The following is a 12,393-nucleotide window of genomic DNA, read 5'->3' as shown; positions in this document are numbered from 1 at the left end:
TTCTATGGAGGCTTAGTTTTATCACAGCTTTGTTAGGATGTGTCTTTTATTTTTGCCTTTACTCCTAGGGCATGGATTTTCTCTGTCTCCTCTAAATCCTTGGGGTATTCATCAAGATCTCATCATTTTGGCTAGACTCAAAGTCCAACATCTTACTCCTCCTGCATTGTTTAAGTTATGGGATATCTGCTCAGCTCTTGACCTTCCAGAGAATGCTCTCTACCACTTCTGGTCCTGATCTTCTAACTAGCAAGGGGATTTACCTTGATAAGGTTTACATAAGCCACTTAGGTTTCATCTAAAACCCAATTTTAGTCAAATACTGGAACCAGTAGTTGTGTTTATTCATGCTGTGCTTATCCCTTGCTCACACTATCTAGGAGTTGCTCTGCGGCTCAAGGGAAATACCCAGGCAGAATTTTGGGATTCGCTCTTTAAGACTCCCCCTTCTCCAACACCCTGCTTCTCATATTCTACCTGTCTTAGAGTCCCAAACACTCCTCCAGCCTGCTCCGCCCAGAGAGACAGCCACACCCTGCTGGGGCTCTACTTCCTGGTGTGGCAGCCAGAAAAAGGCCTTAAGGGAAAAAAAAGTAGGTGAGGTGGGACTCACCTCAAGTGCCTCCCTGCCCAGGGACCACAACCCTGTGATAATTGCTATTTAATGTCTAAAAACAGTATTTTATATATATCTATTCAGATTTTATAGTTATTTATACCAATACCAATACCAATACCATTTATAGCTAGCACTGATGATCTAACTCTTATTTTTTAAATGTAGGCAACAAATTCTTTTTTTTTAAATCACCAATGGTCTTTGAAACACAAACACAATCATATGCACAACCCCACACATAATCAGAGAAATACTAATTAAAATTATCCCAATGTACCATTTTTTCATCTGTAAGTTTAGCTAAAGTACAAATATGATAAACATACTTTTGGGGGAGAGACTTTAGGAAAGTGGTCAGTCTCGTATGCTGCCAGTGAGGATGCCAACTAATATAATCGCTATGGAGGGCAACATGGCAATCTCAATCAATTCTACTTCAGGGAACTGATACTACAGATTTATGCACATGTGTGCAAAATGGCACAGGTACAATGATGTCTAATTTTAATTTGCATGTTTTGACTACCTAATGAGGTTAATTATCTTTTCATATGATTTGCCCATTTTTTTTCTTATTAGTAGTTGTTTTTTTTTTCTTTTTGCCTATGAGGCAAATCGATAACTTTGCTGCATTCATATTAAATACCTTCTCCCTCTCTAGAATTTGCCATGTCCATGATGCTCTTTATTGAACAAAAATAGGATTTTTAATGACTCAAATTGGTCAATATTTGCCTTTAGGGTTTACAGGTCCCTTTCTTGCTTAAGAAAGCCTCTCTTACCTGGAGTATATTCCTATATTCTCCTAACTTCTTAATATCTGCTGGTTTTATTTTTTGACATTCATAGTATGACAGACAAATTCATACTAAACTAATTTAAATGAACTCAGAATAGCTAAGAGGAGTGGTTTCCTTTCATCGCCAATTTTCTAGTCGATCAAGTCAACAGTCAACTCAATACAGACAGTTCTGCACTGTCTTCTTTCATGGCATTTGCTCCCATCGGAGCCCCAGCTGCAGGCACGCTGCCAGCTCACTAGGAGACAAGTATTTTCCTAGGCTACACATTCTCTAGGCTGGAAAACAAAGTGTTTTTAGTTTGAAAGGCTTTTCAGCTGAAGATCCTGCTGAGCTGAAGGCTTCATCGGGAAGGGAGAGTAAAGAAAGCCTGTTAATGCCAGCAATGGATTTAATTAAATGAAACAGATGATCCTATAAACAAGAATTAGGGAACAAGATCTTAGAAAAAGAACTGAGGGTTGTCACCACCTGAGTATGGAGGATTGGACCTGAGAGCTCACACAGAGAGACTGATGGCATCACTTGGACGTGGGAAGAGCTGAGGGCACACAGTGACTTGTCAGTGGCTCTTGAATTGGATGCTAAAGTGTATACTGCTTTGGGCGGTATTCTGAGAATGATCAGGATGGGAAAGGCACCAGCTGAGAAGATGAGCAATGTATTTTTGAAAGTGTGTGTGTGCTACTATACATATATCTGTATCTATATCTAGCCAACGTGCGCAGCAAATCGGAACCTATGAGTCATCATTTCTCACGATCTAAGGGACTGTAAAATGTGACTGGGAACTGAGGACACTCCATCTAACTCTGACCCATGTGGGTAATGAGCAGTAGAGAGGGAATAATGACCGAGGTGAGTAACAACACTTCTCACCACAGTAATGGTGTCAACACTGATGACAATGTTCACACAACTGTCGTAGGAATTAACAGCAACCTTGGCTCTGGTCTGAAGCGATGTGTTGACTGACTGAGGCTAAGCAAGAGACAATCTTTTCTTGGAAAGCATGCTTCACAACTTATCGAAAGAAATCACCAAATTCCACGGCAAAAACATAAAAATGTATCTCACGTCCCTGATTTTGAGAAGTTATTTTTAAAAAAAGTAACACTAGTACTGTTAGAATCACGTGCAAAAATGTTCTTTAAATAAAAGAAGCAAACGAGAAGTGCAGCTAAAGTTAAGCTAAACGAAGAGTACTCACTGGAAACCTAACAACAGTAACATTGGTCTTTGTGGCCTCGACCAAGAAGTCCATCCAGAAGTCCACGAGCTCCTGCTTGGCCACAGGCTGCTCTGTAGTTAGTTTCACAAAATGCTTATATATCAAAATTGTCTCTACAATCGACTTGAGGTACCTAAAAATGAAAAGATATAAGACACATAACAGGCAGATCTAAATATGATTTTAGTATTTATGCATTCAGATTTCACCAAACATTATTCACTATTTGTGACATGTCATATACTTTCATACACATTCTCTCATTTAAATCTTACAGAAATTCAATAAAGTGGGCTTTGGGTGGCTCAGTGGGTTGAGCCTCTGCCTTCGGCTTGGGTCATGATCCCAGGGTCCTGGGATTGAGCCCCGCGTCGGGCTCTCTGCTCAGCGGGGGGCCTGCTTCCCCCTCTCTCTCTGCCTGCTGCTCTGCCTACTTGTGATCTCTGTCTGTCAAAAAAAAAAAAAAAAGAAAAGAAAAAAAAGAAAAAAGATTTGCTTATTTGAGAGAGAAAAGAGAGAGAGCTTGAGTGGGAGGGGTAGGGGAAGAGGCAAGCAGACCCTATACTGAGTGCAGAGCTGGATGCCGGGCTCCAAGTTAGTGCCCTGAGACCACAACTTGAGCCGAAATCCAGAGTCGGCTGCTTAACTGACTGAGCCACCCAGGTGTCCCAATAAAGTAAGCTGTTTTATCCCCATTTTAAAGACGAGTCCATTGAGGGGTATAGAGTTCAAATTGCTTGGGCTGGATGGTACATCAACTGAAAACATGCCTTGTAAAATAATGCCTATCCTCTTCAAGGGAGTGGTTGGTTAACACACTTGTTTTAAAATATGCTTCCTTGAGAAAGCTTTTCTAAATAGACCCTTCATAAGAGATCATTATTTTGCTGTGAAGCAACTTAGCTTATATGTTATACAAATATCCTCCAACCTAACAAGACAGATGGTGCCTCCAAGGAAAAAGCTAAGAAAAAATGAGGAGCACGATAATTATATGAGATACTGGGTTGTAAACTATAAACATGGAAATTAACAGTAAGTGAATGGGAACTTAAGGCAAGGTTTTGGGGCTGTTATTACTAGTGCATAAAACAATGTTCTCTCTGTTGTCAGCAGAAGCTGAGACACCTCAAACCGGAGCTCCTCTGACCTGTGCTTCCATCCCCTTCTATACCATCATGACGATCATTGTATAGCAATGACAACAGAGGCTGCATGTAACACACGCATTGACTGATTCATTTCTTTCATTCCTTGTCAAACACCGACTGTAGACACCCCACGGGGAGCACAGCTTTGTCCCTATGTAGCACAGACGGCTGGCGAGATAGAAATGTGAAAGGTACACAGCAAAGCGACCTACATCTCAATCGGGCGACAACTATGCAGAGATATGACTAGTCACTCTCCAGAGAAATAGGATTTAAAAATGAGAGAAACACAAAAGCAGATTTCATAAGATGAACTAATCACATGCGTGCTTCTATCTGGATGCAGGCAGGAAAGGGTTTTAGGTCAGGGTCTGGTTTGCGTGTGGAGGTGATCTAGGAGCGTCCACAGGTGGGGAAGAAGGCCAGAAGAGGCACACGCAGTGTGCGCACGAAGCCACAGTCTGGCCCGTTCTGTGTGACTAGAGAGCCACGTAATTGGGGGCATGTGACATGATCTGAGTCTGGAGTGACTAAAGACAAACATTGTTCCCTAAGCCAAGAAGGTGGACTTTATACCCTCTTAGACTGTGAAGAGCCGTTAAACTCCTTTAATGTAATAAGGATTTCTGTGGCAAGGGAGAAGGGTCAGACATGAATTTTGGAAGGATCCCTATGGGTGTGACGCTGAGGAGGGTTTGCCAATGAGAAGACCTGAATGTGAGGAAATTCTATGGGGAGCCATGGGAACCTACTTGGGGAAGCATGTCCTGAAGTAGTTTGTCTGATGAAAACAAGTCAGTGGCACAGGCTCTGAGCCAACCTGAGCCTTTCTTGATACCATGGTAAACCTTTTAAAGCCTTTACAGCTAGTAATCATTACCTGGGATGCATAATAAAATCAGCATTGTTTTCCAAAATAGTCCTAAAGGCACTCCTAAGTGCTTTCATCTCTTCAATTACCACAGACAGAAGGATGAGACTTGGGGGCACTCCAAGAACAAGATGAAATTAGAAAAACACACATAGATCAAACACTCAATGGCGTGAATAAGCCTTAAGCATAGAGAAGTGAAAATCAAGAATAAGAACCCCCAACTGAGACAGGGCCATAAAGAGAACAAAGGGTGTGTGTTTGGGGGCAGAAACGTGGGAGGCTGACATGGAAAATTGTCAAAATACCGAATCAATGCACAGGTGTCAAATTTGGCTTCCTGTGGGGACCACTGGCCAACCTGGGCTAAGCCGAAGGCCAGAGAACATCACCTGCATCCAAAGTCATCAGAACCTAGACGCAACACATTTATAAACACAGTTTTCCCTCTAAATTCTGCATTTCATTCTGTAAGCAAACAAAATCATCTAATTGTCAGTTCAACAAATATAACAATTTGGAAATAAGTGATAAATGTTGTTTATTAAAAGTACTTGCTCAAACACCCAAGAGTTTACTATTACCATGCTGGGGTCTTCAGTTTAAAAAGCTTTTCAGATGCTTGGATGACTCTCATGTGGTCATTGGCCAGGACACTGGCACCCAGAAAAAATCCAACTTCCCAGTAGCTCTGAAGTTTTTCTAAGTTTCCTTTTTTGCCAAGGAGGCTACTCAGCTTCACCCCTAGAAGATCATCAGGAAGCATAGTGTTACACACAGCACCAAGGCAGAGCAGACTTTTCATTAAAAAACAAAATTAAGTTTTCATTCCTCCTTTTAGATTCAAATAGCTTTAAGTTTGAATTATAACAGTGGCTTACGTTCATTGTGGGAAAAAAAATTCCCTTTATTTTGAAGATCCAAAGATAAATGCCACTTTGGTGTCCATCATTCCTGAATATTAATGTATGCTTGCATTTTATAGGCATAAATCAAAAGGTGGTAATATCTTGTTATGAAAGCACCTTGCTTCCTTTATAATATCATGAATTCTTTAGTTGCTTGAAACGGAAACATGCAACACGATCTATCACTCATTTGCAGTAAAAAGTATATAGTATATATATTTTGCAAGAGTAAAATGCTACAAATATGCAAGAATAATTAGACACTTTAAAGTTAAGGAAATAAGGAAACTGACAGTACTGTTTGATTACTGTTGCTTTATAACGAGACTTGAAAGTTAGGTAATGTAAATCCTCCCAATTTCATTCTTCAAGATGGTTTTGATTCTTCCTGGTGTTTTGCATTTCATTATAAATTTTTGTCTCTACTCTGCCCTGTCTTATTTTTGCATTTGTAATCCTTTGTTTGCTTAAAGAGAATATATTCTTGTAGAATTGTTAAGTGCCACTAGCTTTCACAACATTAAAGAATTAGGAAAATTATCTGAGATTTGAGGCCAAGGTAAAATAGATGGGCCATGTCATCTCAATACTTCACAGGGGCATCAGGCCACACTTAAGGACTGTCTACGGAAAGTGTAACAAGTTAATTTCACTGTTTACTATTCATTAAAGATCTCAGATTTAGAGAAGTTTACTTGTTAACTTGCATGTTTTGGTTTAGTAGAGATTCAAATACTTTCTGTCTAGTAAAACAGATAATCCCTAAGATTTATGACCTATTGGGCCTGAACTAGTTCTGCTTTTTTTTCCAATCAAACTCAGAAATGTTTGTTAAATTGTCTATGAATACCTCAGCCTCTAAAATGCACTTTGAACTACACATATCCTCTTACTGTTTTCCATATTAACAGAGTTACATAAAAAAATTTTAAAAAGATTTTTGTTATTTATTTTTTAGACACAGAGAGAGAGAGCACAGAGGGTTGGGCAGAGGGAGAGAGAGAATACCAAGCAGACTCCCATCTAAGTGAGGAGCCCGATGGGGGGCTCGATCTCACAACACTGAGATATGACCTGAGCCAAAATTAAGAGTCAGATACTCAGTCAGCTGAGCTACCCAGGCACCCCTAAAAATCTTTCCAGGTGTAATATTTTATATTTCCTGAGAACTGTAAAATTTTTTGGAAAATTATTCTTTAACAAAACAAAATAAGCCTTAAAAACTTAATGCTACTTTTTATGATATAATACATTTAAGCCCTGAGTATTTCAAGAAAAAGTCCATTTGGGAATCCTTCACATTTTGTGATAAGTTAGAAAGAGAATGGCTTTGTTCCTAAAAATTTCGTAAGATGAAAAAATTATACCCAGGTATGCAACAATGTCCATGAGCTCCTATCTGAGTATAATAATTTAAAAAAAAATCCAACAAATACAAGGGAAAGAAGAAAGTGTAGAGGGAAAATGAGATAGTAAAAATGGGTATTTCTACTAACTTCATCTGAAAATGAGCTATTTTTATGTGTCATGTTTGCAGGAAATGAACCAAGGATTGCTCTAGTAGCAAATCACATCAAACATTTAAATAGGGGCTATGAAAATGTATGATCAGAAAATTACAGTAAAAGTTTAAAAGAAAATTTGAGGTTTACTTACTCTTGTATGCCAGAAGTTCGTATTAAAAGGATGACATTTAGCTTTGATCTTGGTGTGAATGTGTCACATGTTTGTGTTGTTTGACTTATTTTTATATCCACTGCAATTCCTATCAGCTGGACATTAGAGCTTACAATTGGGTTAAACATTTTTGGCGAGACTGTTTTACTGGAGATGTTGCTTTACCCCCTGTTCATCGCAGGAAGAGGCACCGCTGGGCCATCTCACTGTTAGGGATGCTGACTGGATCACTGAGGGCCAGATCTCTGGAGGGCATATATAGAATGGACTGTGTAGGTACATTTGTCCTTTGCAACTAACAAGCAACCTGTGAGGGAGCTTTGGTATCAGGTAAATATGGTAAAATGGAATTTTAAAAAATTAACATTTTTACTTAATGATATTAATCTGATTGATGACCCTTGCCAGAATCATTATTTCAACATCATTATCATTGTGAGCCTTATGGTTCTACTTCATTAACTAGAATTCTCTTGAAGATATGTTCTCTTTTGGAATAATATATTTAGTATGAAGCATACTTTAAGAAGAGTGTCTACCTCATTAACTAGACGAGCTATAATAACTCTTGAAAAAGAAGGGAAGGTACCGAATTTCTTCCCTATAATTTCCAGTATCTGAGAAATTGGTCACCTCCATACAGGACAAACGATTTGTTCTGTAGTTGGTGATGGATTTTGTTTTTGTTTTGATTTCCTTTTTAAAATTATCTTTATAGACTCATGGACTTTCATATTCAGTAATACAGATTTCATTTTTGTTGCTCCCTGAAAATGAGATTCAAATAGTGGTTTGTCTCAATCCCAAGTAAAATGTTCTTTCATTACACCATCATTATTGTTGGGGACCCAAACCTATAATTCTGACTCTCTCCCATAAAATGTCTCATAGTTGAAAAAGTCCCCAGAAGATGGGAAAATCATCTGTTATTAGGCTAACATCTGAATATTAATTTTAAGTCTTGTGAAGCTGAAAAGAGGAAGAATATGTAAGATGTGGTTCTGTGTTTTAAGTAGTCTAAACATTAATGCTTTTCCAAAAACTGGGAAAGTGAAACACAGATCATGAAACAGTCTTAATCTCAGACACTCACACAACTAGAATTGAGAGTCTTTGGGCGTAGGCAAGGAGAACTAAGAATCAGGTCTTACCATAGAGGTCTTAAACTTAAGATGGTATGTTTAGATGCTTCAATTTAGTGGTTATCGTTTTGGTATCTTAATTTTTAATTGCTTAATTTTTATAAATAAATCAAAATTTCAAAATGCACCTGAAGAAGGGATCTTATTTTTTAAAAAGTCTGATTACAAAAGGGAACTCACAGTTCAAGCTAATTTGTACATTTGCAGGGGGCCAAGAGAAAGAATAGAAGAAGATACAAATTACTGAGAAATTTGAAATTTGACATACTTTTTAAAAGTATATCTTTAAAATATGCAAAATGTGGGGTGCCTGGGTGGCTCAGTGGGTTAAGCCTCCGCAGGGGTCATGATCCCAGGTTGTTGGGATCGAGCCCCGTGTTGGGCTCACTGCTTGGCCGAAAGCCTGCTTCTTCCTCTCTCTCTGCCTGCCTCTCTGCCTACTTGTGATCTCTCTCTCTCTCTGTCAAATAAATAAATAAATAAATCTTAAAAAAATAAATAAAACATGCAAAATGTGTTATTTATTAATCTTTTTATTATATACTATTAACTAATATTACATTAGTTAATTTATTTAATCTGTTTTTCCTTGAAAATAATTTTAATTCTATTTTGCCATAAAAAACGAACTTTAGGTCAGCCTATGATGATGAGTATAATTTATTATTGAGTAGAATCTAAAGCAGTGAGTTTTAATTGCATTTTAGTTATAAAGGACGTATAATTTGGAGTGCATGTCACAGTGTTTCAGAAACCTAAAAAATCACATTTTCAGTCTGTGTATGTTTTTGCATTTTCCAAAATTTAAAATTCAACTTATATGTTTCCAAATGCTTGCTTAACATATATTATGAATGAGTTCTTTTTGGAAAAAAAAAAGTAAGGTACATTTTCTTACAAAGTTGTATTATTCATAGTGCCTCAAATCTCAGTGTTGACCATTCTTTTCCCTCAGCTTTATTGTAATATACATTTAATTATAACATCTTGAAAGTTTAAGGTGTAAAATGTGTTTCTTTGATACACTTACATACTGTAAAATGGTTACCACCATGGTGTTAGCTAATACTTTCATCACATCACATAATTATCATTTCTTTTTTGCAATGAGATCTACTCTCTTAGCTGAGTGCTGATCATTTTAATCTGTACTTAACTTAAAAATGACAATTCAGAGGAGGTACATTTTCAAGCCACTGTGTTATTGTTCCATCAACACATGCAAATCAGTGTCAATTCCTATAATGATCTGCAGGCCTTAATAAAATTTGACCTTAAGTTCAAGAATATAGCAGTACAAATTATTTTTAGCTCACTAGTACTTGAAGAATTTTGGCTTATGTAGAGTTTGAAAATCAAACTCAGATACAAATTTTTTTTTTTTATAATCACTGGTCCTGAGTACAAGTTTCCACGTATTTTCTCTGATTTCATTTACCAACTGAAAAAAATTATTTCAAATAAAGCTCTGTGCATTAAATAACAGTGCAATCCAGCAGCAACAAGTATTTTATCATTCTTTTAGGCCCTTCCCAAATGATGTAAAAAAAAAGTCTAGGACTCATTTTTCTGGAAGAAAAATTAAACAAAACAGTCTCCAGTTAAAAATCTTAACAGAAGGAAAAGGTTCTTCTACAATTTATAGACTCGCTAAGATCACTTTTTTTCCTTTATGAAAAATATGGCATAATATTTCTAGGTCTGTAGTAATGACTCCAAAAGTGTTGGAAAGATTCTCTGAAAGACAGCAAAATCTCAATACCGTAGACAGTTTTCCAATATGCAAAACTTTAAAGAATGTTATTAAAGCTAAAAGCAAAAAAAACAAAAAAACAAAAACCAAAAACCAAAAACAAAAAGCCACAAAGTTTATTTACTATGATGCAGTCTATCTTCAAATTCCAAAGAGGGGTGAGCAGATCAGATAATGTCCACAGATAAAAGGGATAAAAGCACATTCTATCAATGGCTACAATTCAGAGATGGTCTCTCAGAAGACTCATCACTGCCAAGACTGCCATCTGCTCGACCTACTGTTTTGGGGGCTTTGGAAGGCTCACCTCCAATACCACTGAAATCACAGTGCTTGAAGGTATGTAAGAGAATCAGAAATAGAAAATATTAGAGGTCTTTTCTTCATCTTCTCCTACTTCTCCTTTTTTCCTCCTCCTCCTCGTCCTCTAAATTTAAAACAGGAAATGTTTCTGATATTCCAAATATTACCTTATTTGGGAGTTGAGGCTGAATGCAGAGCCCATATTTTCAATATTAGTTTGTGCTGGAACAATAAATATTAACCAAGGTGTTTTTAGAAACAGGCAAAATAAATGAAAAACCAAATTACATCCCAATATCAGGATTCTGCGCAATAATATGAAACACTAAACAAGGAGATACCGTAACAGAAAACCTATAGAACTAAAAAGCAAAGGGTCTATCTGTCAATGATTCTCTTTTTTTGTACCAAGTTGAGTCCAGTTTCTTGACTTCCATGTAAAATATCAAACAGCAATTACCAACTTTCCGGAGCTCAAAGGAAGATTCAAACTGATGCCCAGCTGCCAGGAGAAGGACCGCATAATTAATTCCCGACTGTAGCGATGGCTCAGATTCAAACGCCTTTTTGAACCTAATAAAAAAAAAACCAAAAAAACAAACAAATGTACAAGTTTACTTCCTCAATCATGAAACTCTGGGTGTGCAACAGCTTCTGTTTGCATAACCCTGATGCCTGAGCAAGCAAAAATATTCCACTGGCCTTCACCCCAGAATGTAGCGTGCTGTGTTATTAGGATTTAATGCTTAAGTAACTCTGCCTTTCTTTGCCCTCCCTCCACTGCATTCCCTTGCTTAGCTTACCTTTACCATAGTAGCCTTTGTCTTTTTTAAAAAAATCCTCTTTTCAACAATCTACCAGAAATGTGAGAGAGTGTGTGTGTGTGCTTGTGTTTCTTCACATGTGTAAGCAGTGGTAATTAAAACATAAAAGCCCTGTACCTATTTTTCAAAGTGGTTTTTAAAAGCCTGAAAAATATACAAAGCAAAGAGGAGACCATCTAGGTAAACACTGAAACAGTGAGTTTCACAAGAGGGATGCAGAAATGAAGAATGTCAATTGCACTAAGACATTAAGAAAAACAGAGACTGTGGCTGTGCATGCTAATGCTGGCTCAAAGAGAGTAAGAACACTTTTCTGAATATGCATGAAACTAAATATCAACCTTTGAAAAACACTTTGACATCTGAAAAGACTTCAGCGTTTGCATATCCCTGTATTTTCAAGGTGATACTTTAGATTCTGTCCAAGGATTTCCTTACATCCATTGCTCAACAGGCAACAATATTCAATATTATCACATTTTGGAGCATGAAGAAAAAAATGAAAATAAACACCCTGGTGACTGCTAGAAATGCTTGACACAAACATGAAAAATGAAATCTTTACTTTAAAAAATCAAATTAAGCAAAATTTAAGGGCTACCTACTGAATGAATGATGATTTGATGATACCAAAAAAAAAGGTTATACAGAAAAAAACCACTACAATTCCAAAATAAAGACATTCCCACTTAAATTATTAACTGTTAAAAGACAGGAATAGCAAAAGTGGTGGCAGACACAGCTGTACGCATAATAGTATACTCTTCTTGGCTTTTATACATGCTTGAAATTTTCCATAACTTAAAATGACAAGTTAAGCTTCAAAAGGAAAGAAAAAGTACATTTTTCTGGATATTAAGGATTATGTGACCTGTTTAAGGGTCTTTTTCTTTTTTTAATGCACAACAGTCACTTTTAATTCACAATAGGTTTTTAATAGGTTTTTATTTTTTTAAGATTTATTTATTTATTTGAGAGAGCATGTGCATATGTGTGAGTGGGGAGAGGGGCAAGGGAGAGAACCTCAAGCAGACTCCATGCGGAGCGCAGAGCTTGACACAGCGCCTCATCTCACTACCCATGACTTCATGACCTGAGTCAAAACCAAGAGTCA

At 37.2% G+C, this 12,393-nt stretch overlaps 1 protein-coding gene across 4 annotated transcripts in view; it reads right to left on the bottom strand.

The window, feature by feature from the left end:
* The window catches only part of MAP3K5 (mitogen-activated protein kinase kinase kinase 5), a 236,180-nt gene that overhangs the window by 84,339 nt on the left and 139,448 nt on the right, over positions 1-12,393 (bottom strand). For all 4 annotated transcript variants that reach the window (XM_044248045.1, XM_044248019.1, XM_044248027.1 and 1 more), the window contains 3 exons: positions 10,916-11,028; positions 5,257-5,416; positions 2,630-2,783 (listed from right to left, as the gene is read on the bottom strand). In XM_044248045.1, the coding sequence (XP_044103980.1) occupies positions 2,630-2,783; positions 5,257-5,416; positions 10,916-11,028 (427 nt within the window). The remainder of the gene's footprint in view (positions 1-2,629; positions 2,784-5,256; positions 5,417-10,915; positions 11,029-12,393) is intronic.

Source organism: Neovison vison, chromosome 1 (assembly GCF_020171115.1).
Source record: "Neovison vison isolate M4711 chromosome 1, ASM_NN_V1, whole genome shotgun sequence".
NCBI lineage: Eukaryota > Metazoa > Chordata > Mammalia > Carnivora > Mustelidae > Neogale > Neogale vison.
Note: the sequence above shows the minus strand (reverse complement) of the source record. Positions and strands in the feature narration are given on the sequence as shown.